Here is a 24,984-nt window from a genome sequence, read left to right on the forward strand (position 1 = left end):
TGGGAGGATTTGCTTGGAGGGTGCGTGTCAGAGAAACCAGAATGAACCACAAATGCCTGTGAAAATTGGGATGTCATCAGTGAGGTCAACCCATGGGACAGGTGTGCTTTGGTTTGTGTCTGCATTTGAGAGAGGGACCCCATTCCTTGACAGCCCTGTCAGGCTGGTTGGAGCTTTGTGGCTGTGCTGGGCATTAGGACCTGTCCCCTTCCGGGGCGTTTGCTCCCTCCCACCTTGCCCTTGGCTTTCTGGGATCCTTGTTCCTGCACACAATGTTTCCCCTACAAAGCAATTCCAAGTTCAGCTGGTACAGGGTGATGAGGAGCAGTTAGAGTTGAGTTTGGAGGGCAAAATCAGGTCTTAGTGACCTCTGAGTTACCTACAGAAAAAAAAGAATCTTAGTGTGGGTGATGAGGGAGCCATGGTGGCATATTCCTCCACCTCTTAGCCATGTCTTTGGCACTTTCTCCTACTGCATCATCCCAGACTATGCAAGGATGTAGAGATGGTGTAAGGGGTCGGTGAGGTGGACTGCTCGTTTTATATATAATTTAGACAACATGACCTGGGGCCTTGTGTTCCAAAGTGAGGCTGGATTCAAAGCCCAAATGAAGTAACTGAAGAAACGTATCCATGAGGCCAAAACTGTTCCGTATCCTCCAAGCTGATGTGAGGCGGTGTGAGCTGTTCTTAGATGCCCCGGGGAGTAGGCTCACAGACTTAGTGAAACAAGGCCAGTTCAGGGCTACCATGATATTTAAAGGGCCGGAGGACTTAGAGAGCTGGGGCTTCCAGGAGACAAAGCTGGATGTGGCGTTGTTACAAGTCGGCAATGGCACAAGTGAGAACAGATGGAAATCCATGGGGAGAGAAGACCACCCTTTCTTAGTGTGAGGATTGTCATAGACTAGAAGAGGTGCTGGAATACCTGCATCCAGTGAGATGAAAACCTGAAGTGTCCGTGGTTCTGGAAATCTTTCTCTGGGGAGCCTTCCCTTCGCAGAGGGGATGGAAGTCCTTGCAGCGCTTCTCGAGTTTCTCTGAGAGTGAATGGTATTGTGAGTGTTTGTGCGGTTTGAGAGTTCTGATGGGAGGAGATCTTGTCAAGGCTATGCCGGCACGGAGAGACTTTTCCAGAGCAATGAGCAGGAGAGGATTGTTGTGTCAAAGCCTTTGGTAAGGCAGGTGATGTGTTTGTATTGTGTTCTAGAAGTTCCCATTCCAACTCTGCTTCCTGCTCCAGTCTTGGTTATTACTGGTGGGGTTCTACTTGTTTAGGAAGGGGTTATGTGCCTTTGCCATCCACCCCATGGTGAGGGTGTGAGAGCTTTGCAGTTCAAAGAAGGAGACATGATTGGCTTTGGTGCAGGAAAACTTTATTGAGGCAAAAGCATTAAAAGACAAGGGAGAGAACTTGAAGAGATCCAGAGTGAGGTGACAGTAGAGAGAGACCATCAGCAAAATTGCTCTGCTTGCAGGAGGTGTTGCCAGAGGCCAGAGCTGGTGGTGTCAGGGGTGGTGCTGAGGGCCCTTAGCAGATGTAGCCGCCCCTTCTGCCATAGCAGCCCAGGCCTCCCAGGCCGTAGCCAAGGCCAAAGCCAAATCCGCCAGAGATGGGCTGTCCCTGGGCATTGAGCTCAGTGCCCAGAGCAGCGGAGGAGGTGGATCCGACGGCGGTGTTCTGGGGGAAGGAGGTCATGATGGGTCCTGGCAGGGTGACCAGCACAGGGGAAGGGTTGATGATGACGCGGGAATCCTGGCATTGCAGGGCACAGGGCTCGTTGCAGCTGTTGGCCAGCGGGGTGGGTCCGCAGGGACTGCAGATGTTATTGCAGGCCATGGGTGTGGTGTGGAGGGTGCCTGGAAGAGAAGAGATGTTGGTTAGCCAGGGTTTGGGGGGGTGTGAGGGCCATTGATTCAGGAGGCTGGGAGAGAGTGGAGGTTGTTGTGGGGCTGTGGGGATGTGTGAGGGCTGCAGAGGCTGGGGCTGAGCGTGCTGGAAGAGAGGGTCCAGGGGTGCAGGTGCAGGAGGGTCAGGGCTTGAGACTCACCTGGTTGTCGGCAGAAGCAGGAGGAGAAGGCGTGAGGAGAAGTGTGTGAGGGAGAGAGGCTCTGGGCCGGCTTTTATGCAGGTTCAGGATGGGTGGGACAGCCTTGTCCCATGGCCTTGGGGCATTTGGCAGGCCGGAGTTCCTGGTTGACTCAGAGTGGTGAGTGCTGAGGTGGGGAGTGTTTTGCATCCCACAACTCTGTAGTGTCATGTTCTGCTTTTGACTCCATGTCCATCTGACCTTGGCGGCAGCTTTTAAATGCAAGTATTAGAGACCAAGGTCTGTTGATGATGATGTTTTTTGTGGAGGTTTGTAGACATGACCAGAGCTTTGGAGAGTGGGTGTCAGCAGTGAAGTCGCCCAATGTCCCATGCATGCTGTTGTTTGTGGGTGTCTTGTGGGGAGGGTCCTCATTCCCCCACAGCCACGTCAGGCTCATCTGGGCTTTGCAGCTCTCCTGTGGAAGACGGGTTTCCCCTTCCATCCCATTCTCTCGCTTCCTGTCATATTGTCAACATTCTAAACCTGTTTTTATGTCAGGCCTTTTTTACTGGAGATGGGAAATCAATCCCTGTGATTTGAGGATTCCTTTTTTGCTCTGCAATGTGTTTTGTTTTATTCATCTGTAGGGCTCATCTCAGCTGGCCCCAGCTTGGTCATAGCATGGGGTCCTATTGCTGGGCTCTGAGTGAAAGGTGAAAAGGCAAACTAGTGAAGGGTAGGAAGACGGTGTGTGAGGAGCAGTTGAAGGAGCTGGGTGCATTCAATTTTCATTACAAAAGAGTTGACCTTTTTACTCTCTCAAAGTACCTGAATGTAAAGCATAACATCAGTTTTTCCTAGCCCAGCCTGATGTGTCATGCATTGGGGACTGTTTTTGTTCCTGCAACTCTACAATTCCATGTCCTCCTCTTTGTGACTGTGTCCATCTGGCCTTGGCAGCTGCTTTAAAGTGAGAGTTGGCATTTGGGAGGATTTGCTTGGAGGGTGCGTGTCAGAGAAACCAGAATGAACCACAAATGCCTGTGAAAATTGGGATGTCATCAGTGAGGTCAACCCATGGGACAGGTGTGCTTTGGTTTGTGTCTGCATTTGAGAGAGGGACCCCATTCCTTGACAGCCCTGTCAGGCTGGTTGGAGCTTTGTGGCTGTGCTGGGCATTAGGACCTGTCCCCTTCCGGGGCGTTTGCTCCCTCCCACCTTGCCCTTGGCTTTCTGGGATCCTTGTTCCTGCACACAATGTTTCCCCTACAAAGCAATTCCAAGTTCAGCTGGTACAGGGTGATGAGGAGCAGTTAGAGTTGAGTTTGGAGGGCAAAATCAGGTCTTAGTGACCTCTGAGTTACCTACAGAAAAAAAAGAATCTTAGTGTGGGTGATGAGGGAGCCATGGTGGCATTTACCTCCACATCTGAGCCATGTCTTTGGCACTTTCTCCTACTGCATCATCCCAGACTATGCAAGGATGTAGAGATGGTGTAAGGGGTCGGTGAGGTGGACTGCTCGTTTTATATATAATTTAGACAACATGACCTGGGGCCTTGTGTTCCAAAGTGAGGCTGGATTCAAAGCCCAAATGAAGTAACTGAAGAAACGTATCCATGAGGCCAAAACTGTTCCGTATCCTCCAAGCTGATGTGAGGCGGTGTGAGCTGTTCTTGGATGCCCCGGGGAGTAGGCCCACAGACTTAGTGAAACAAGGCCAGTTCAGGGCTACCATGATATTTAAAGGGCCGGAGGACTTAGAGAGCTGGGGCTTCCAGGAGACAAAGCTGGATGTGGCGTTGTTACAAGTCAGCAAGGGCACAAGTGAGAACAGATGGAATTCCATGGGCAGAGCAGAGAAGCCTTTTTTAGTGTGAGGGTGGTCACAGAGAGGAAGAGGTGCTGGAATCACTCTGTCCAGGGAGATGAAAACCTGAAGTGTCTATGGTTCTAGAAATTCTCCTCTGGGTAGCCTTCCTTGAGCAGAGGGGATGGAAGTCCTTGCAGCGCTTCTCAAGTTTCTCTGAGAGTGGATGGTATTGTGAGTGTTTGTGTGGTTTGAGAGTTCTGATGGGAGGAGATCTTGTCAAGGCTGTGCCGTCACGGCGAGGCTTTGAAAGAGCAATGAGCAGGAGAGCATTGTTGTGTCAAAGCCTTTGGTAAGGCAGGCGATGTGTTTTTGTCGTGTTCTAGAAGTTCCCATTCCAACTCTGCTTCCTGCTCCAGTCATGGTTATTACTGGTGGGGTTCTACTTGTTTAGGAAGGGGTTGTGTCCCTTTGCCATCCACCCCATGGGTGAGGGTGTGAAAGCTTTGGAATTCAAAATGAAGAGAAGACATGTTTGGCTTTGATGGAGGAAAACTTTATTGAGGCCAAAGAATTTAAAGAGAAGAGAGAGAACTTGAAGAGATCCAGAGTGAGGTGACAGTAGAGAGACCATCAGCCGATGTGCTCTGCTTGCAGGAGGTGTTGCCAGAGGCCAGAGCTGGTGGTGTCAGGGGTGGTGCTGAGGGCCCTTAGCAGATGTAGCCGCCCCTTCTGCCATAGCAGCCCAGGCCTCCCAGGCCGTAGCCAAGGCCAAAGCCAAATCCGCCAGAGATGGGCTGTCCCTGGGCATTGAGCTCAGTGCCCAGAGCAGCGGAGGAGGTGGATCCAAGGGCGGTGTTCTGGGGGAAGGAGGTCATGATGGGTCCTGGCAGGGTGACCAGCACAGGGGAAGGGTTGATGATGACGTGGGAATCCTGGCATTGCAGGGCACAGGGCTCATTGCAGCTGTTGGCCAGCGGGGTGGGTCCGCAGGGACTGCAGATGTTGTTGCAGGCCATGGGTGTGGTGTGGAGGGTACCTGAAAGAGAGAGAGAGGGTGAGACAAGGCAGGAGTGGGGGGGTGCAGAGAGCAAAAATTGTCAGCCGGATGATGCAGTGTGGAGGCTGTTGTGGGGCTGTGGGGAGGCGTGAGGGCTGTAGAGGCTGGGGCTGAGCATGCTGGAAGAGAGGGTCCAGGGGTGCAGGATCAGGAGGGTCGGGGCTAGAGGCTCACCTGGCTGTGTGAAGCAGCAGGAGCAGAAGGCGTGAGGAGAAGTGTGTGAGGGAGAGAGGCTCTGGGCCGGCTTTTATGCAGGTTCTGGAGGGGTGGGACAGCCTTGTCCCATGGCCTTGGGGCATTTGGCAGGCCGGAGTTCCTGGTTGGCTCAGAGTGGTGAATCCTGACGTGGGGAGTGTTTTGCATCCCGCACGTCTGCAGTGTCATGTCCTGCTTTTGTGTCTGTGTCCATCTGACCTTGGCGGCAGCTTTTAAATGCAAGTATTGGAGACCAAGGGCTCTTGGCGATCATCTTTTTTGTGGAGGGCTCTCGATGTGACCAAAGCTTTTTACTGTGGAATGTCAACAGTGAAGTCATCTCCTGGCCGTGGTGGGCTGTGGTTTGTGGGTGTCTTGTGGAGAGGGTTCTTATTCCCCCACAGCCACATCAGGCTCATCTGGGCTTTACAACTCTTCTGGGGATGATGAGTGTCCCGTTCCGTCCTATTCTCTCCCTCCCTGTCCTGTTGCAAACATTGTAAACCTGTCTATATGCCAGGCCTTTCCTGCTGGATGTGGGAAAACAATCCCCTGCTCTCCAATGTCTTGTGTTGTTGCATCCATTGCACTCATCTCAACTGATCCAAGCAGGGTCACACTCTGGGGTCCTGTTGCCAGGATCTGGTCAAACCTAGAAAGGAAAACTAGTCCAGGATAAGAAGACGTGAGGAGCAGTTGATGGTATTGCAAACTTTTCAGAAAAAAATGCTTGACCTTGCTACTCCGTTCAGGTACCTGAACGGAAATTGTAGCGTTGGTTTTGTGTGGCATGGACTTGCGCATTGTGATATGGGTAGTGTTTTTCTTCTCACAATCATTTAATGTCATGCCAAGGCTCTGTCCACCTCCCTTGGTGTCTGCTTTTAAGTGAGAGGTGGTATTTGGGAGGATTTGCTTGGGAGATGTGTGTCAGAAAAAACAAAATATGCAACAAAGGCCCAAGGACTTACACGGGTGTCACCAGTCAGGTCATTTTGTGGTACTGGTGTGGTTTAATTTGTGGGTGTGTTGTGAAGAGGGGCCCCATGCCACCGCAGCCATGTCAGGCTGGTGTGGCCTTTGCAGCTGTGCTGTGCATGAGGAGCTGCCCCTTCCATTGTGGTCATTCCTCCTTTAAAGTGTGAGTATTGAAACCAAATTCTGGTGTGGATGGTGTGTGTCAAACGGGACTGAAGAAGGGAGGAATGTTTGGAGAGGTGGGGTGTCATCAGTGAGGCCAGCCTGTGGAGCTTATGGTTTTGGGTTTGTGGGTGAGTTGTGAAGAGGGGACCCAAAGTATCCCAGGTCAGTCAGGCTGCTCTGGGCTTCGCATCTGTGCCATTTGTGAGCACCTGCACTCGTGCATTCCTTTTAGATATTAGGAGAGTTGCCCCTTGAGCGAGCTGGCAGATGATGGAGTGTCTGAAGCATCACTTGGCTCTTCCACCGCTCAGAATGACCTTGAGACTAAGGGTTAAAGGAATCTCCCAAAGTTCTAGGAAGGGGATGTGAAGTTCTATATCTGGACAGCAATAGCACCGGGCCCCAGACCATGCATTGGGCTGAGAGTCTGAAAAGTGGCTTTTGTGAGCAGGACCCTGTGCTGGTGGTGGTGGAGAAAAAAGAGACCATAAGGTCGCAGTGGGCCATTACTTCATTTGGTGTCACCCGTGTCCAAGCAGATTTCAGAAAACTGTTGCCATGAGATCTGGAGGGGTAGCTCTTTGTCCCTTTAGAGCACTGGTGAGATGCCGTGAGGAGTGGTGTGGGCAGTTCTGGCGTCCACAGGTGAAGAAGCACAAGTGCGTAGTGGACGAAGACTGGTTGAGGGCCACCAGATAGTGCGAGGGCTGGAGAATCCTTGCTAGAGGAGGGACTGAGAGAGGTGTGTAGAAGAATTCTTGGCCAAGCAAGGCCATGCTATTCTCCTGCAGGAATTGGACAACCCTGGCCAGCAGATTACAGAGTTATTTTGAACATCATGTACTGTCCTCGGAACAAGATAGACCATGTACTGTCCTGGAATAGATACATCAAGGAAGAATGAGCATTGTGCCAAGATGAAACCAGATGCCAAGCATGTTGTGGGAACTGCTGATTTTGCACACCTTAGCTAAAAATGCTTATAGCGTGACAACCAATCAGTAATTAACATGTGTGTGAATATAGCTACTTAACCAACGAGCATTAAGCATTAGGGGTTGTGGGACAGTGTATAGAGAAGGATAAATATGCCAAAGTTGCTGAATACAGTAGAACGGCATGTAGCCACATTGTTTGTGAGTGGTATTACTCGGCTGACTGCCTGTGGACCCTCTTCAGAGGTGGGATTATGAGGAGACAAGGCTGGACAGGGTGTGTCACCAGTGATGGGAACTCAGCTGTTGTCAGCACCGCAGAACTGAAGGGAAAGTGGGCACATGCACAAGTGAAAATGCATGGAATTCCATGGGCAAAGGAAGCAAGGATTTTTAAGTGGCTGTGGATAGTCGCAGAGTGTAAGAGACAAGGAGGTCCCTTTTCATGGAGGTACAAAACTGAACTGGCTGTAATTCTGGAAATCATGCTCCTGCTGGGCCTGCTTGAGCAGAGGAGATGGAAGAAGTTGCTCTCCAGATTTCCTGCTGAAGTGGATGCTATTGTTCTTCTGTTCATTGGGACGACTCAAGAGTGTTTCTGAGAAGAGAATTGTTCAAGTGTATGCTGGCGTAGAGGGACAATGACAGAGCTGTGCCCAGGACAGAGTTCTTGTATCAAAGCTTTTGGTAGATGAGGGAATGGCCTTGTGTCATGTTCTGGAAGGTTCTCCCTTCTCCCCTGATTCCCATGTCAAGCGTTGGTTGTTGCTGGTGGGGGCATATTTGCCAAGAAATGTTCTTTGCTCCATTTCCATCCAACAAAATTGTTGAGTGCTGGAATTGCCCAGGGTGAGGATGTGAGAAACCATAGGAATTCAAAAAGAAGAGGAGGAAACTCAAGTTGTGATGCAAGAAAATTTTATTGAATTGAAAGTATGCTGAGAAGGAAGAAGCTGAAGGAATCAGGTGTGAGGTGGAAGAAGAGAGACCATCAGCTGAGGTGCTTTGCTTGCAGGAGGTGTTGCGAGAGGCCAGAGCTGGTGGTGTCAGGGGTGGTGCTGAGGGCCCTTAGCAGATGTAGCCGCCCCTTCTGCCATAGCAGCCCAGGCCTCCCAGGCCATAGCCAAGGCCAAAGCCAAATCCGCCAGAGATGGGCTGTCCCTGGGCATTGAGCTCAGTGCCCAGAGCAGCGGAGGAGGTGGATCCGACGGCGGTGTTCTGGGGGAAGGAGGTCATGATGGGTCCTGGCAGGGTGACCAGCACAGGGGAAGGGTTGATGATGACGTGGGAATCCTGGCATTGCAGGGCACAGGGCTCATTGCAGCTGTTGGCCAGCGGGGTGGGTCCGCAGGGACTGCAGATGTTGTTGCAGGCCATGGGTGTGGTGTGGAGGGTACCTGAAAGAGAGAGAGAGGGTGAGACAGGGCAGGAGTGGGGGGGTGCAGAGAGCAAAAATTGTCAGCCGGATGATGCAGTGTGGAGGGTGTTGTGGGGCTGTGGGGAGGCGTGAGGGCTGCTGAGGCTGGAGCTGAGCATGCTGGAAGAGAGGGACCAGGGGTGCAGGATCAGGAGGGTCGGGGCTAGAGGCTCACCTGGCTGTGTGAAGCAGCAGGTGCAGAAGGCGTGAGGAGAAGTGTGTGAGGGAGAGAGGCTCTGGGCTGGCTTTTATGCTGGTTCTGGAGGGGTGGGACAGCCTTGTCCCATGGCCTTGGGGCATTTGGCAGGCCGGAGTTCCTTGTTGTCTCAGAGTGGTGAGTGCTGAGGTGGGGAGTGTTTTTCATCCCACAACTCTGCAGTGTCATGTTCTACTTTTGCATCCGTGTTCATCTGACCTTGGTGGCAGCTTTTAAGTGCAAGCATTAGAGACCAAGGGCTCTTGATGATTATATTTTTTGTAGTGGGTGGTAGATGTGACCAAAGCTTTAGACAGCAGGGTGTCAACAGTGAAGTCGCCCTATGATCCTGGTGTGCTGTGCTTTGTGGGTGTCTTGTGGAGAGGGTCCTCATTCCCCCACAGCCTCATCAGGCTCATTTTGGCTTTGCAGCTCTCCTGCAGAAGACGGGTTTCCCCTTCCATCCCATTCTCTCGCTTCCTGTCACAGTTTCCAAATTCTAAACCTGTTTCTATGTCAGGCCATTTTTACTGGAGATGGGAAAACAATCCCTGTGATTTGAGGATTCCTTTTTTGCTCTCCAATGTGTTTTTTTTTATTCAACTGTTGTGCTCATCTCAGCTGGCCCCAGGTGGGTCATAGCATGGGGTCCCATTGCTGGGCTCTGAGTGAAAGGTGAAAAGGCAAACTAGTGAAGGGTAGGAAGACGGTGTGTGAGGAGCAGTTGAAGGAGCTGGATGCATTCAATTTTCATTACAAAAGAGTTGACCTTTTTACTCTCTCAAAGTACCTGAATGTAAAGCATAACATCAGCTTTTCCTAGCCCAGCTTGACATGCCATCATGCACTGGGGACCGTTTTCCTTCCTGCAACTCTACAATTCCATGTCCTGCTCTTGTGACCCTGTCCGTCTGACCTTGGCAGCGGCTTTAAAGGGAGAGTTGGCATTTGGGAGGATTTGCTTGGAGGTGCGTGTCAGAGAAACCAGAATGAACCACAAATGCCTGTGAAAATTGGGATGTCATCAGTGAGGTCACCCCATGGGACAGGTTTGCTTTGGTTTGTGTCTGCATTTGAGAGAGGGACCCCATTCCTTGACAGTCCTGTCAGGCTGGTTGGAGCTTCATGGCTGTGCTGGGCATTAGGACCTGTCCCCTTCCGGGGTGTTTACTCCCTCCCACCTTGCCCATGGCTTTCTGGGGTCCTTGTTCCTGCACCCAATGTTTCCCCTACAAAGCAATTCCAAGTTCAGCTGGTACAGGGTGATGAGGAGCAGTTAGAGTTGATTTTGGAGGGCAAAATCATGTCGTAGTGACCTCTGAGTTAACTACAGAAAAGAAGAATCTTAGTGTGGGTGATGAGGGAGCCATGCCTGGTGTTGACCTCCTCCTCTGAGCCATGTCTTTGGCACTTTCTCCTACTGCATCATCCCAGACTATGCAAGGATGTAGAGATGGTGTAAGGGGTCGGTGAGGTGGACTGCTCTATTGATATATAATTTCGACAACATGACCTGGGGCCTTGTGATCCAAAGTGAGGCTGGATTCAAAGCCCAAATGAACTCAAGAAACGTATCCATGAGGCCAAAAGTGTTCCATATCCTCCAAGCTGATGTGAGGCGGTGTGAGCTGTTCTTGGATGCCCCGGGGAGTAGGCTCACAGACTTAGTGAAACAAGGCCAGTTCAGGGCTACCATGATATTTAAAGGGCCGGAGGACTTAGAGAGCTGGGGCTTCCAGGAGACAAAGCTGGATGTGGCGTTGTTACAAGTCAGCAAGGGCACAAGTGAGAACAGATGGAATTCCATGGGCAGAGCAGAGCAGCCTTTTTTAGTGTGAGGGTGGTCACAGAGAGGAAGAGGTGCTGGAATCACTCTGTCCAGGGAGATGAAAACCTGAAGTGTCCATGGTTCTGGAAATCTTTCTCTGGGGAGCCTTCCTTGAGCAGAGGGGATGGAAGTCCTTGCAGCGCTTCTCGAGTTTCTCTGAGAGTGGATGGTATTGTGAGTGTTTGTGTGGTTTGAGAGTTCTGATGGGAGGAGATCTTGTCAAGGCTATGCCGGCACGGAGAGACTTTTCCAGAGCAATGAGCAGGAGAGCATTGTTGTGTCCATGCTTTGGTAAGGAAGGTGATGGGATTTTGTCGTGTTCGAGAAGTTCCCATTCCAACTCTGCTTCCTGTTCCAGTCTTGGTTATTACTGGTGGGTTTCTACTTGTTTAGGAAGGTGTTGTGTCCCTTTGCCATCCACCCCATGGGTGAGAGTGTGAGAGCTTTGCAGTTCAAAGAAGGAGACATGTTTGGGTTTGATGCAGGAAAACTTTATTGAGGCAAAAGAATTAAAAGACAAGGGAGAGAACTTGAAGAGATCCAGAGTGAGGTGACAGTAGAGAGACCATCAGCCGATGTGCTCTGCTTGCAGGAGGTGTTGCCAGAGGCCAGAGCTGGTGGTGTCAGGGGTGGTGCCGAGGGCCTTTAGCAGATGTAGCCGCCCCTTCTGCCATAGCAGCCCAGGCCTCCCAGGCCGTAGCCAAGGCCAAAGCCAAATCCGCCAGAGATGGGCTGTCCCTGGGCATTGAGCTCAGTGCCCAGAGCAGCGGAGGAGGTGGATCCGACGGCGGTGTTCTGGGGGAAGGAGGTCATGATGGGTCCTGGCAGGGTGACCAGCACAGGGGAAGGGTTGATGATGACGTGGGAATCCTGGCATTGCAGGGCACAGGGCTCGTTGCAGCTGTTGGCCAGCGGGGTGGGTCCGCAGGGACTGCAGATGTTGTTGCAGGCCATGATTGTGGAGTATCTCTGGAGGAGAGATGGGTGAAGGATGTTAGACCCATAGGTGTGCAAAGGGTGAAGTGTCAGAAGGGTGAGGGAGTGTGGAGGCTGCTGAGGCACTGTGGGGCAGTATGAGGTCTGGAAAGGCTGGGGCTGAGTGAGCTGCAAGAGAGGGTCCAGGGGTGCAGGATCAGGAGGGTCAGGGGCCTCAGGCTTACCTAGTTGTCAGCAGCAGCCAGAGAAGGTGTGAGGAGAAGTGTGTGTGAGAGGGAGGCTCTGGGCCGGCTTTTATGCTGCTCATGGAGGGGCGGGACAGCCTTGTCCCATGGCCTTCGAATATTTTGCAGGCCACAGTTCCTGGTTGTCTCAGAGTGGTGAATCCTGAGGTGGGGGGTGTTTTACATTCCGCAATTATGCTGTGTCATGTCCTACTTTTCAGTCTGTCTCCATCTGACCTCGGCAACTTTTAAATGCAAGTATTAGAGACCAAGGTCTGTTGATGATGATGTTTTTTGTGGAGGTCTGTAGAGGTGACCAAAGTTTTGGACAGTGGGTGTCAACATTGAAGTCACACCCTGGCCGTGGTGTGCTGTGGTTTGTGGCTGTTTTGTGGAGAGGGTCCTCATTCCCCCACAGCCACGTCAGGCTCATCTGGGCTTTGCAGCTCTCCTGCGGAAGACGGGTTTCCCCTTCCATCCCATTCTCTCGCTTCCTGTCACATTGTCAACATTCTAGACCTGTTTCTATGTCAGGTCTTTCCTGCTGGAGATGGGAAATCAATCACTGTGATTTAAAGATTCCTTTTTTGCTCTGCAATGTGTTTTGTTTTCTTCATCTGTAGGGCTCATCTCAGCTGGCCCCAGCGGGGTCATACCATGGGGTCCCATTACTGGGCTCTGAGTGAAAGGTGAAAAGGCAAACTAGTTAAGGGTAGGAAGACGGTGTGTGAGGAGCAGTTGAAGGAGCTGGATGCATTCAATTTTCATTACAAATGAGTTGACCTTTTTTACTCTCTCAAAGTACCGGAATGTAAAGCATAACATCAGTTTTTCCTAGCCCAGCCTGATGTGTCACGCACTGGGGACTGTTTTTGTTCCTGCAACTCTACTATTCCATGTCCTCCTCTTTGTGACCATGTCCGTCTGGCCTTGGCAGCGGCTTTAAAGGGAGAGTTGGCATTTGGGAGGATTTGCTTGGAGGTGCGTGTCAGAGAAACCAGAATGAACCACAAATGCCTGTGAAAATTGGGATGTCATCAGTGAGGTCAACCCATGGGACAGGTTTGCTTAGGTTTGTGTCTGCATTTGAGAGAGGGACCCCATTCCTTGACAGTTCTGTCAGGCTGGTTGGAGCTTTGTGGCTGTGCTGGGCATTAGGACCTGTCCCATTCTGGGGCGATTACTCCCTCCCACCTTGCCCTAGGCTTTCTGGGGTCCTTGTTCCTGCACACAATATTTCCCCTACAAAGCATTTCCAAGTTCAGCTGGTACAGGGTGATGAGGAGCAGTTAGAGTTGATTTTGCAGGGCAAAATCATGTCTTAGTGACCTCTGAGTTACCTACAGAAAAAAAGAATCTTAGTGTGGGTGATGAGGGAACCATGGCTGGTGTTGACCTCCTCCTCTGAGCCATGTCTTTGGCACTGTCTCCCTGCTGCATCATCCCAGACTATGCAAGGATGTAGAGATGGTGTAAGGGGTCGGTGAGGTGGACTGCTCGTTTTATATATAATTTAGACAATATGACGTGGGGCCTTGTGATCCAAAGTGAGGCTGGATTCAAAGCCCAAATGAAGTAACTGAAGAATCGTATCCATGAGGCCAAAACTGTTGAACATCCTCCAAACTGCTGTGAGCCGGTGTGAGCTGTTCTTCGATGCCCCAGGGAGTAGGCTCACAGACTTAGTGAAACAAGGCCAGTTCAGGGCTACCAAGATATTTAAAGGGCTGGAGGATTTTTCAGGGTGGACTGAAAAGGCTGGGGCTTCCAGGAGACAAAGCTGGATGTGGCGTTGTTACAAGTCAGCAAAGGCACAAGTGAGAACAGATGGAATTCCGTGGGGAGAGAAGACCACCCTTTCTTAGTGTGAGGATTGTCATAGAGTAGAAGAGGTGCAGGAATACCTGTATCCAGTGAGATGAAAACCTGAAGTGTCCATGGTTCTGGAAATCCTTCTCTGGGGAGCCTTCCTTTCGCAGAGGGGATGGAAGTCCTTGCAGCGCTTCTTGAGTTACTGTGAGGGTGGATGATATTGTGATTGTTTGTGTGGTTTGAGAGTTCTGATGGGAGGAGATCTTGTCAAGGCTATGCCGGCACGGAGAGGCTTTTCCAGAGCAATGAGCAGGACAGCATTGCTGTTTCAAAGCATTTGGTAAGGCAGGTGATGTTTTTTTGTCATGTTCTAGAAGTTCCCATTCCAACTCTGCTTCCTGTTCCAGTCTTGGTTATTACTGGTGGGTTTCTACTTGTTTAGGAAGGGGTTATGTGCCTTTGCCATCCACCACATGGGTGAGGGTGTGAGAGCTTTGGAATTCAAATGAAGAGAAGACATGTTTGGCTTTGATGCAGGAAAACTTTATTGAAGCAAAAGAATTAAAAGACAAGGGAGAGAACTTGAAGAGATCCAGGGTGAGGTGACAGTAGAGAGACCATCAGCAAAATTGCTCTGCTTGCAGGAGGTGTTGCCAGAGGCCAGAGCTGGTGGTGTCAGGGGTGGTGCAGTGGCCCCTTAGCAGATGTAGCCATAGCCCCTTCTGCCATAGCAGCCCAGGCCTCCCAGGCCGTAGCCAAGGCCAAAGCCAAATCCGCCAGAGATGGGCTGTCCCTGGGCATTGAGCTCAGTGCCCAGAGCAGCGGAGGAGGTGGATCCGACGGCGGTGTTCTGGGGGAAGGAGGTCATGATGGGTCCTGGCAGGGTGACCAGCACAGGGGAAGGGTTGATGATGACGCTGGAGTTCTGGCATTGCAGGGCACAGGGCTCGTTGCAGCTGTTGGCCAGCGGGGTGGGTCCGCAGGGACGGCAGATGTTGTTGCAGGCCATGGGTGTGGTGTGAAGGGTGCCTGGAAGAAGGAGGTGGTAAAGGCAGGGAATGGAAATGGGACAAGGGGCATTGTAGAATGTGGAGGCTGCTGTGGGTCCATGGGGAGGCATGAGGGCTGCAGTGGCTGGTGCTGAGCGTGCTGAGAGAAAGGGGCTAGGGGTGCAGGAGCAGGAGGTTCAGGGGCTTGAGGCTCACCTGGTTGTTGGCAGGATCAGGAGGAGAAGTGTGTGAGGGAGGAGGCTCTGGGCTGTCTTTTATGCAGGTCCTGGAGGGGTGGGACAGCCTTGTCCCATGGCCTTGGGGCATTTTGCAGGCCTTGTGAGTGCTGAGTTGGGAAGCCTTTTCCATCCTACAACTCTGCAGTGTCATGTCCTGCTCTTGAGGACGTGACCTTGGCGGCAGCTTTTAAATGCAGGAATTAGAGACCAAAGGCTGCTGTTAGTGCTGTTCCTCTGGGACGGCTGTAGACGTGACCAAAGCTTTGGAGAAGTGGGATGTCATCATTGTGGCAGTGGTGTGCTGTGGTTTTGTGGGTGGGTGGTGAACAGGAGCCTCATTCAGCCACAGCCACGTCAGGCTCGTTTGGGCTTTGCAGCTCTTCTGGGAGTGACAAGTGACAGGTCCCTTTCCATCACATTTTCTGTTTCCCTACCATGTTGCAAAATCCCAAAACATCTCTATATTTCAGGCCTTTGCCACTGGATTTTGGAAAGAAATTCCTGTTCTTTAGGGATGCCTCCCATACTCCCCAAGCTCTTGTGTTGGTTCATCCATAGCTGGTAAAGGATAAGGAGAAGAAGGCGTGTGAGGAGCAGCTGCTGGAACTACAGACATTCACTTTTCAGGAAAAGAGTTTTGTCCTTTTTACTCTCTTGAGGTAACAGAATGGAAGTCATAATGTCAGTTTTGTCTGACACAGCCTTGCAAGTCATGATGTGAGGAGTCTTTTCTTGCACAGAACTCTGCAGTGTCATGTCCTGCTCTTGAGGAAGTGTCCATTTGACCTTGGTGGCAGCTTTTAAGTGAGAGCTGGTATTTGGGAGGATGTGTTTGGAAGATGCATGTCGGAAAAAAAACAAAATAGACAGCAAGAGGCTAAGAAAAATGTGGGTGTCATCAGTGAGGTCATTCTGTGTCAATTGTGTGGGTTTTTTTGTGGGAGTGTTGTGAAGAGGGGCCCCATTCCACCACAGCCATATCAGGCTGGTGTGGCCTTTGCAGCTGTGCTGTGCATGAGGAGCTGCCCCTTCCATTGCGGTCATTCCTCCTTTAAAGTGTGAGTATTGGAAACCAAAGTCTGGTGCTGATGGTGAAAGGACTGAAGATGTGAGCAATATTTTGGAGAGGTGGAGTGTCATCAGTGATGCCAGCCTGTGGAACTCATGGTTTTGGGTTTGTGAGTGAGTTGTGAAGAGGGGCCCCAAACTATCGCAGGTGTGTCAGGCTGGTCTGGGCTTTGCATGTGTGTCAGGTGTGAGCACCTGGAGTCTTCCCTTCCATGTGGGCAGTAGGAGAGTTGAGTTGCCTCCTCAGTGAGCTGGCAGATGATGGAATGTCTGAAGCATCACTTGGCTCTTCCAGCGCTCAGAATGACCTTGAGACTAAGGGTTAAAGGAATCTCCCAAAGTTCTAGGAAGGGGATGTGAAGTTCTATATCTGGACAGCAATAGCACCGGGCCCCAGACCATGCATTGGGCAGAGAGTCTGAAAAGTGGCTTTTGTGAGCAGGACCCTGTGCTGGTGGTGGTGGAGAAAAAAGAGACCAGAAGGTTGCAGTGGGCCATTACTTCATTTGGTGTCACCTGTGTCCAAGCAGATTTCAGAAAACTATTGCCATGAGATCCGGAGGGGTAGCCCTTTGTCTCTTTAGACCACTGGTGAGATGCCGTGAGGAGTGGTGTGGGCAGTTCTGGTGTCCACAGGTGAAGAAGCACGAGCACGTAGTGGACGAAGACTGGTTGAGGGCCACCAGATAGTGCGAGGGCTGGAGAATCCTTGCTCGAGGAGAGACTGAGAGAGGTGTGTAGAAGAATTCTTGGCCAAGCAAGGCCATGATATTCTCCTGCAGGAATTGGACAACCCTGGTCTGCAGATTACAGAGTTATTTTGAACACCATGTACTGTCCTCAGAACAAGATAGACCATGTACTGTCCTGGAATAGATACATCAAGGAAGAATGAGCATTGTGCCAAGATGAAACCAGATGCCAAGCATGTTGTGGGAACTGCTAATTTGGCACACCTTAGCTAAAAATGCTTATAGCGTGACAACCAATCAGTAATTAACATGTGTGTGAATATAGCTACTTAACCAACGAGCATTAAGCATTAGGGGTTGTGGGACAGTGTATAGAGAAGGATAAATATGCCAAAGTTGCTGAATACAGTAGAACGGCATGTAGCCACATTGGTTGTGAGTGGTATTACTCGGCTGACTGCCTGTGGACCCTCTTCAGAGGTGGGATTATGAGGAGACAAGGCTGGACAGGGTGTGTCACCAGTGATGGGAACTCAGCTGTTGTCAGCACCGCAGAACTGAAGAGAAAGCGGGCATATGCACAAGTGAAAATGCATGGAATTCCATGGACAAAGGAAGCAAAAATTTTTAAGTGCATGTGGATGGTCGCAGAGTGTAAGAGACAATGGGGTCTCTCTTCTTGGAGGTACAAAACTGAACTGGATGTAATTCTGGAAATCATGCTCCTGCTGGGTCTGCTTGAGCAGAGGAGATGGAAGAAGTTGCTCTCCAGATTTCCTGCTGAAGTGGATGCTACTGTTCTTCTGTTCATTGGGACGACTCAAGAGTGTTTCTGAGAAGAGAATTGTTCAAGTGTATGCGGGCAGAGATTGACTTTGACAGAGCAGTGCCCAGGACAGAGTATCAAAGCCTTTGGTAGATGAGGGGATGGCCTTGTGCCATGTTCTGGAAGGTTCCCCCTTCTCCCCTGATTCCCATGTCAGCGTTGGTTGTTGCTGGTGGGGACATATTGGCTAAGAAATGTTCTTTATTCCCTTTCCATCCAACGAAATGGTTGAGTGCTGGAATTGCCCAGGGTGAGGATGTGAGAAACCATAGGAATTCAAAAAGAAGAGGAAACAACTGAGGTTGTGATGCAAGAAAATTTTATTGGATTGTAAGAATGCTGAGAAGAAAGAAGCTGAAGGAATCAGGTGTGAGGTGGAAGAAGAGAGACCATCAGCCAAGGTGCTTTGCTTGCAGGAGGTGTTGCGAGAGGCCAGAGCTGGTGGTGTCAGGGGTGGTGCTGAGGGCCCTTAGCAGATGTAGCCGCCCCTTCTGCCATAGCAGCCCAGGCCTCCCAGGCCGTAGCCAAGGCCAAAGCCAAATCCGCCAGAGATGGGCTGTCCCTGGGCATTGAGCTCAGTGCCCAGAGCAGCGGAGGAGGTGGATCCGACGGCGGTGTTCTGGGGGAAGGAGGTCATGATGGGTCCTGGCAGGGTGACCAGCACAGGGGAAGGGTTGATGATGACGTGGGAATCCTGGCATTGCAGGGCACAGGGCTCGTTGCAGCTGTTGGCCAGCGGGGTGGGTCCGCAGGGACTGCAGATGTTGTTGCAGGCCATGGGTGTGGTGTGGAGGGTGCCTGGAAGGGAGAGGGGGTGAGGATGGGTAAAAGTTTGAGGATGCAAGGAGTGAAGTGTCAGCAGGGTTAGGTTGTGTGGAGGCTGTTGTGTGGCTGTGGGGCAGCGTGAGGGCTCCTGATGTTCGTGGTGAGCATGCTGCAAGAGATGGGTTAGGGGTGCAGGAGCAGGGGGGTCAGCGGCTTGAGACTCACCTAGTTTTGGGCAGGAGCAGGAGGAGAAGGCGTGAGGAGAAGTGTGTGAGGGAGAGGGGCTCTGTGCCGGCTTTTATGCTGGTTCTGGAGGGGCGGGACAGCCTTGTCCCATGGCCTTGGGGCATTTTGCAGGCCACAGTTCCTGGTTGTCTCAGAGTGGTGAGTGCTGAGGTGGGGAGTGTTTTCCTTCCCACAACTCTGCAGTGTCATGTCCTACTTTTGACTCCTTGGCGGCAGCTTTTAGATACAAGTTATAGAGATGAATGGCTGTTGGTGATGATGTTTTTTGTGGAGGGCAGTAGACGTGACCAAAGGTTTGGACAGTGGGGTGTCACCAGTGAAGACACCCTCTGGCCGTGGCGTGCTGTGGTTTGTGGGTGTCTTGTGGAGACATTCCCCCACAGCCACGTCCTGCTCATCTGGGCTTTGCAGCTCTTCTGAGGGTGACAAGTGTCCCCTGCCATCCTATTCTCTGCCTCCCTGTCCTATTGGCAGCCTTTTAAAACTCTCTTTTTTTCCGGGACTTTCCAGCTAGAAACAAGAAAGCAATCCCTGTGACGCCTCCCCTGCCATCCAATGTCTTGTGTCGGTTCATCCATAGCACTTGACTCAACTGGGCCCTTCAAGTTCATTCTCTGGGGTCCCATTGCTGGGCTCTGAGTGAAACCCAGAATGGAAAACTGGTGAAGGCTAAGAAGACTTGAGGAGCAGTTAAAGGAACTGTGGACATTTACTTTGAAAAAATAAGTGTTGACCTTATTATACTCTAGAGGTACTTGAAGGGAAATTGTAACATCGGTTTTGTGTGCCATAGATTTGTGATTCGTGCTGTGGGGAATATTTTCCTTCCCACAGTCCTTCAGTGTCATGTCCTGCTCTTGAGGCCATTTCCGTCTGATTTTGGTGTCAGCTTTTAAGTGAGAGTTGGTATTTGGGAGGATTTGTTTGTAATATGTGTGTCAGAGACACCAAAACATACAACAAAAGACTAGGAATAATATTGGTGTCATAAGTGAGGTCATTTTATGCCATGTTTGTGCTTTAGTTTCTGGGTGTGTTGTGAAGAGGGGCCCCATTCTCTCTCAGCCATATCAGGCTGGTCTGGCCTTTGAAACTGTGCTGTGCATGAGGAGCTGCCCCTTGCATTGTGGTCATTCCTCCTTTAACTTGTGAGTGTTTGAGACAACAGACTGTTGTTGATGGTGCGTGTCAAAAGGGACTGAGGATGTGACCAAGATTTGGAGATATAAGGTGTCATCAGTGAGGTCAGCCTGGGGAACTCATGGTTTTGGGTTTATGCGTGTGTTCTTAGGAGGGGCCCCAAACGATCTTGGGTCTGTCAGGCTTGTCCAGGCTTTGCATCTGTGTCAGGTGTGAGTGCCTGGACTCTTTAGTTCCATGTGGGCAGTAGGAGAGTAGTTGGCAGATACACGGACAGGCAACTCTTCAACTAAATTAAAGTTGAAAAGAGGATATATTTGTTACAGTGCTGGACACATGGGGAGTAACCTCCCAAAGATGTGTAAAAAGTCACAAACTCCTGTTCTCTGCTTATCAAAAAGTGTTTTACATATTCAGATGGTTTCCAGGAGGCGTTCTGTGGTGCCTATAACATAAACATTAGCTCTCGCCTCATATTATAATTAGTTTAATGTCCATTATGGCTGCTCGATTGTCCTCTTTAATTAGATTGAAGGGTTTATGAAGAGCAAGTAAGACGTCTTCCTCATGGTCAACTCTTCACCCATGTCAAGGTGCAGGGCTCCTTGGCCTGCTGGTCACAGTCCAAACCTCCTCTCTTTCTTAGAAGCCAGAAGTATTTATGGTTCCTGCACTCTTACAGTGCTTCATATATCACCTGTCATTCCTAACCTTGTTTCAGTTATCCCCACCTGGTATCAACTAATTTCCTAGTTAAGCTCCAATCACAGCATATGATCTTTGCTAACTACATTTCTAACTTAACCCCTTAATTCATTTAAGCTCTAAAATAAAATAGATATCGTTTTCTCTATCTTAGTTGCATTCCTAGCTCAACCCCTTCACTTAGACTGTGTGAGGCCCCACTTGGCTGTTCCACCAATCAGAACGGACCGGATTCTAGCGGTTAAAGGAATCTCCTGAAGTTCCAGCAAGGGAAGTGTGAAATTCTGAATCGGGACAGGAATTGCAATTGGCCCCACTTCACGCTGTGGGCTGAGGGTCTGAGAAGTGTGTTTTGTGAGCAGGACCCTGTGGTGCTGGTGGAGTACAAAGGAACCAGAAGGTTGCAGTGGGGCATTGTTTCAGTCGTCATCACAGTGTCCAAGACAGATTTCTAAAATTTATTCCCATGAAGCTGGGAGAGGTGGCTGGTCCTCCCTTTAGAGCAGTGGTGAAATCCCGTGTGGAGTGGTGTGGATGTTTCTGGCCTTCACAGGTGAAGAAGCTCAAGGGGGTAGTGGAGGAAGACCAGCTGAGGGCCTCCAGATAGCTGAGGGCTGGAGAATCTTTCCTGAATCATTCCTAGAGGAGAGACTGAGAAACCAGGGACTCTAAGGAGATAAGGCTGGGCAGGGGGTGTCACCAGAGTGTGGGAACCCAGCTGTTGTCAAGCACTTCAGGTATGAAGGAGAAGAAGGCTCATGCATGAGTGAAAAAGGATGGAATACCACAGATGAAGGTAGTATGGATGGATGGGTTTTCCACCCATATGTATGGTAGTATGGTATGGGTTTTCGGTGGGTGTGGATGGTCACAGAGAGAAACAGACAATGGGATCCATTTTTTTGGATATCCAGAAGTGAATTTGCCATAATCCTGGAAATCCTGCTCCTGCTGGATCTGCTTGAACAAGGGGGATGGAAGCATTTCCACATCCGAATTCCTGCCCAAGTGGATGCTCTTGGTCCTCCCTTCTCTGGGAGTAATCAAGAGTGCTGCTGGGAAGAAAATTTTCAAGTGTATGCTGGCATAGAGGGACTTTGGCAGAGCAGTTCCCAGGAAAGAACTCTTGTGTCAAAGCCTTTGGTAGGTGAGGGGATGGCCTTGTGTCATGTTCTGGAAGGTTCTCCTCCTCTCCCCTATTCTCCATGTCAGGTTTGGTTGTTGCTGGTGGGGACATATTTGCTAAGAAATGTTTTTTCCTCCCTTTCCATCCAACAAAATGGTTGAGTGCTGGAATTGCACAGGGTGAAGATATGACAAACCATAGGAATTCAAAAAGAAGAGGAGGCAACTCAGGTTGAGATTCAAGAAAACTTTATTGAATTGAAAGAATACTGAGAAGGAAGAAGCTGAAGGAATCAGGAGTGAGGTTCAAGTAGAGAGGCCATAAGCTGAGATGCTTTTCTTGCAGGAGGTGTTGCCAGAAGCCAGAGCTGGAGGTGTCAAGGGTGGTGCTGAGGGGCCTTAGCAGAGGTAGCCGCCCCTTCTGCCATAGCAGCCCAGGCCTCCCAGGCCGTAGCCAAGGCCAAAGCCAAATCCGCCAGAGATGGGCTGTCCCTGGGCATTGAGCTCAGTGCCCACGGCAGCAGAGGAGGTGGATCCGACGGCGGTATTCTGGGGGAAGGAGGTCATGATGGGTCCTGGCAGGGTGATCAGCACAGGGGAAGGGTTGATGATGACGCGGGAATCCTGGCATTGCAGGGCACAGGGCTCGTTGCAGCTGTTGGCCAGCGGGGTGGGTCCGCAGGGACTGCAGATGTTGTTGCAGGCCATGGGTGTGGTGTGGAGGGTGCCTGGAAGACAAAAAGTGTGAGGCAGGGCAGGGGAGTGTAGGGGTGTGAGTGGTGCTGAGGCAGGATTGCACAGGAGAGTGGAGGCTCTTGTAGGGATGTTGTGGGGCAGTGTGAGGACTGCTGAGGCTGGGGCTGAGCGTTTCGGAAGGGGGGGTCAGGAGGGGATGCAAGTGCAGGAGGCTCAGCTCCTTGAGGCTCACCTGGTTGTCAGCAGGAGGAGAAGGCGTCAGGAGAAGTGTGTGAGGGAGAGAGGCTTTGGGCTGGCTTTTATGCTGGTTGTGGAGGGGTGGGACAGCCTTGTCCCACCCCTCCACCTTGGGGCATTTTTCTGGCAGCACCTCTTTGCTGACCCAGCCTGGTGAGTGCTGAGGTGGGGAATGTTTTCCTTTTCACGTTTCTGCAGTGCCATGTCCATTTCTTGAGTCTGTCAATCTGACATTGGCGGCAGCTTTTAAATGTGAGTAATAAAGAACAAAATTTGGTGATGATGTTGTTTTTTAGGGAGGGCTGACAACGTGACCAAAGCTTTGGACAGTGAGGTGTCATCTGTGAAGTCACTCCTCAGAACTGGCGTGCTGTGCTTTGTGGCTGTTTTAAAGACAAGCCACGTTCCTTCCCAGGTGTGTTAGGATGGTCTGGAATTTGCAGGTGTACTTGGGGTGACAGATCTGCACCTTTCAGCATGTTTTGTCCCTCCTCACCTTGGCTCCATGTCTGCAGGCCTGTCTCCCTGCCTTTCCTTTCCTCTTGGGCACGGGAAAGTGATCCGTGTAATTTAGCATGACCTCCCAAACTCCCCAAAGTCTTGTGTTGGCTCATCCGTAGCGCTCATCTTACCTGGGCCCAGGAAGGTGCCACTGTGGGGTCACAGAGCTGGGCTCTTACACATGGAAAGGGAAAGTGGTGAAGGATACGGAGAACAAGACACATGAGCAGCAGGTGAGGGAACTGGGGTTGTGCAATTTCCAGAGAGTGGTTCACCTTGTTGCCCTCTGGAGTTACCTGAATGGAAACCCTTTGCCATTAGTCTTGTGTTGCTTTTATCCAGCCAGAGGAGAAGAGGGAGTGGAGTCCAGTTGCCCCAGGGCAGGTTGAGGTTGGCATTAGGGAAAATTCCCTCAGGAGGAAAGTTTTCAAGCCCTATACATGACTGCCCAGGACAGTGGGGTAGTCAGCATTGCTGGAGGAATTTAGAAGCCATGGAGATTTGGACTTTGGGGATGTTTCACTTTGGCCTTAGCATTGATGTCGTAATGCTTGGACTTGATGCCAAAAATTTTCCATTTAGATCTTGTCCAAATGAAACCTTTCTGAGATTGGTGGCATTCCCAGATTTCTTTTACAGTTGGAGTGAAATGTCAGGCGTCTTTTCCAGCTGAAGGGATTCCATGGGTGTTGGGGGCAGCTGTGCAAGGGAGGAGAGGGTAGATGGGAGGAGCATCAGGTGAGGGGTGAGCCAGGCCTTTGGGGTCTTGAGTTGTGGCAAGTGCTGATGGTTGAGGCCAGATCTCTTGGAGGATTTCCCTTGGGGAAATGGTGCTTGGCTGAGCTGTGTGTCTGCCCTGTTCCAGTGACTTGGCATGGGGGGAGAGCTGTGGCTGCTGTTGGACTCAACCCTTTTGTGCAGCCTTGGATGCTACTTCCCATTCTACACGACCAGAGCAGGAAATGAATTCCAGGGAGCTCGGCTGTTCTCAGCAGTGAAGAAGAATAAGGAAGGGCACAAATGAAAATGGTTGCATTCTACGCATAATGAACGAAAGAACTCTTCATTGTGGGAGCTCTGAGAAAGTGGAAGAGGTGATGGGGTCTGTCCTGGGAGATGGAAAACGGATCTGTCCATTGTGTTGGAAATCCGTCTCTTGCTGACTCTGCTTGATCTGTGGAGTAGAAGCACTTGCACTCCAGACTGTGTGTCCAAGTGAATGATGTTAATTCTTCTTTTTTGTGGTGAGGCTTGAAGAGTCTTGCTGGCAAGAGATTTTGTCAAGTGTGTGCTGGCATGGAGTGTCTCATCCCGTTTTATGTCCAGGAGAGGATTGGGTCAAATGCTTTGGTGTATCAGGGAATGGGCATGTGTCATGTTTTAGGTGGTGTCCTACCCCCAGTCCCTGCTTCCCATAACATTTTTGGTGGCTCCTGGTGGTGAGCTATTTGCGAAGAAATGTTTTGTTCCTCTTATCCATCCACCCCAATGGCCTGTTCATTCCTAGAAATGTGCCAGGTGAAGGTGTGAGAGCATTGGAATTCAAAAGGAAGAAGAGTCATTTCAGGCTTTGATGCAAGAGAACTTTATTGAGTGAGCAGTTTAAAAAGACAACAGAAAAAGTGGAAGGGATTGTGTGAGGTGCAAGTAGGGCAAGCATCAGCTGAGCTGCTTTGCTTGCAGGAGCTGTTGCCAGAATATCAAATTTCCAGTGTCAGGGGTGGTGCTGAGGGCCCTTAGCAGATGTAGCCGCCCCTTCTGCCATAGCAGCCCAGGCCTCCCAGGCCGTAGCCAAGGCCAAAGCCAAATCCGCCAGAGATGGGCTGTCCCTGGGCATTGAGCTCAGTGCCCAGAGCAGCGGAGGAGGTGGATCCGACGGCGGTGTTCTGGGGGAAGGAGGTCATGATGGGTCCTGGCAGGGTGACCAGCACAGGGGAAGGGTTGATGATGACGCTGGAGTTCTGGCATTGCAGGGCACAGGGCTCGTTGCAGCTGTTGGCCAGCGGGGTGGGTCCGCAGGGACGGCAGATGTTGTTGCAGGCCATGGCTGTTGTATGAGTGTGCCTGGAAGTCAAAATGTGTGAGGCAGGGCAGGGGTGTGGGTGTGAGGGGTGATGAGGCAGGACGGTAAGGTAGAGTGCAGGCTCTTATAGGGCTGTTGTGGGGC

At 50.9% G+C, this 24,984-nt stretch overlaps 8 protein-coding genes across 8 annotated transcripts; all 8 read right to left on the reverse strand.

Moving 5' to 3' along the window:
* Window positions 1-1,471: 1,471 nt before the first annotated feature.
* On the reverse strand, window positions 1,472-1,840 carry LOC119697832 (feather beta keratin-like). The gene has a single exon (XM_038129147.1). It carries the CDS (start codon window positions 1,838-1,840, stop codon window positions 1,532-1,534), a length of 309 nt encoding a protein of 102 aa, XP_037985075.1. The 3' UTR covers window positions 1,472-1,531.
* Window positions 1,841-4,552: 2,712 nt separating this feature from the next.
* On the reverse strand, window positions 4,553-4,861 carry LOC119698031 (feather beta keratin-like). The gene has a single exon (XM_038129485.1). It carries the CDS (start codon window positions 4,859-4,861, stop codon window positions 4,553-4,555), a length of 309 nt encoding a protein of 102 aa, XP_037985413.1.
* A 3,382-nt stretch (window positions 4,862-8,243) lies between these two features.
* LOC119697803 (feather beta keratin-like) lies at window positions 8,244-8,552 on the reverse strand. The gene has a single exon (XM_038129087.1). It carries the CDS (start codon window positions 8,550-8,552, stop codon window positions 8,244-8,246), a length of 309 nt encoding a protein of 102 aa, XP_037985015.1.
* Window positions 8,553-11,261: 2,709 nt separating this feature from the next.
* LOC119697865 (feather beta keratin-like) lies at window positions 11,262-11,570 on the reverse strand. Its single transcript, XM_038129208.1, has one exon. The coding sequence runs from the start codon at window positions 11,568-11,570 to the stop codon at window positions 11,262-11,264; it is 309 nt and encodes a 102-aa protein (XP_037985136.1).
* Window positions 11,571-14,285: 2,715 nt separating this feature from the next.
* LOC119698047 (feather beta keratin-like) lies at window positions 14,286-14,597 on the reverse strand. Its single transcript, XM_038129504.1, has one exon. The coding sequence runs from the start codon at window positions 14,595-14,597 to the stop codon at window positions 14,286-14,288; it is 312 nt and encodes a 103-aa protein (XP_037985432.1).
* Window positions 14,598-17,854: 3,257 nt separating this feature from the next.
* LOC119697876 (feather beta keratin-like) lies at window positions 17,855-18,185 on the reverse strand. Its single transcript, XM_038129231.1, has one exon. It carries the CDS (start codon window positions 18,178-18,180, stop codon window positions 17,872-17,874), a length of 309 nt encoding a protein of 102 aa, XP_037985159.1. The 5' UTR covers window positions 18,181-18,185; the 3' UTR covers window positions 17,855-17,871.
* Window positions 18,186-21,782: 3,597 nt separating this feature from the next.
* On the reverse strand, window positions 21,783-22,091 carry LOC119697675 (feather beta keratin-like). Its single transcript, XM_038128714.1, has one exon. It carries the CDS (start codon window positions 22,089-22,091, stop codon window positions 21,783-21,785), a length of 309 nt encoding a protein of 102 aa, XP_037984642.1.
* Window positions 22,092-24,538: 2,447 nt separating this feature from the next.
* Window positions 24,539-24,862, reverse strand: LOC119697756 (feather beta keratin-like). The gene has a single exon (XM_038128943.1). It carries the CDS (start codon window positions 24,860-24,862, stop codon window positions 24,554-24,556), a length of 309 nt encoding a protein of 102 aa, XP_037984871.1. The 3' UTR covers window positions 24,539-24,553.
* Window positions 24,863-24,984: the final 122 nt, after the last annotated feature.

The sequence above is a fragment of the Motacilla alba genome, chromosome 2 (assembly GCF_015832195.1).
Source record: "Motacilla alba alba isolate MOTALB_02 chromosome 2, Motacilla_alba_V1.0_pri, whole genome shotgun sequence".
NCBI lineage: Eukaryota > Metazoa > Chordata > Aves > Passeriformes > Motacillidae > Motacilla > Motacilla alba.

Excerpts from the sequence above, each read along its gene's own strand:
- LOC119697876 (XM_038129231.1), bottom strand. The coding sequence starts at position 18,180 with ATGGCCTGCAACAACATCTGCAGTCCCTGCGGACCCACCCCGCTGGCC.
- LOC119697803 (XM_038129087.1), bottom strand. The coding sequence starts at position 8,552 with ATGGCCTGCAACAACATCTGCAGTCCCTGCGGACCCACCCCGCTGGCC.
- LOC119697832 (XM_038129147.1), bottom strand. The coding sequence starts at position 1,840 with ATGGCCTGCAATAACATCTGCAGTCCCTGCGGACCCACCCCGCTGGCC.
- LOC119698031 (XM_038129485.1), bottom strand. The coding sequence starts at position 4,861 with ATGGCCTGCAACAACATCTGCAGTCCCTGCGGACCCACCCCGCTGGCC.
- LOC119697675 (XM_038128714.1), bottom strand. The coding sequence starts at position 22,091 with ATGGCCTGCAACAACATCTGCAGTCCCTGCGGACCCACCCCGCTGGCC.
- LOC119698047 (XM_038129504.1), bottom strand. The coding sequence starts at position 14,597 with ATGGCCTGCAACAACATCTGCCGTCCCTGCGGACCCACCCCGCTGGCC.
- LOC119697865 (XM_038129208.1), bottom strand. The coding sequence starts at position 11,570 with ATGGCCTGCAACAACATCTGCAGTCCCTGCGGACCCACCCCGCTGGCC.
- LOC119697756 (XM_038128943.1), bottom strand. The coding sequence starts at position 24,862 with ATGGCCTGCAACAACATCTGCCGTCCCTGCGGACCCACCCCGCTGGCC.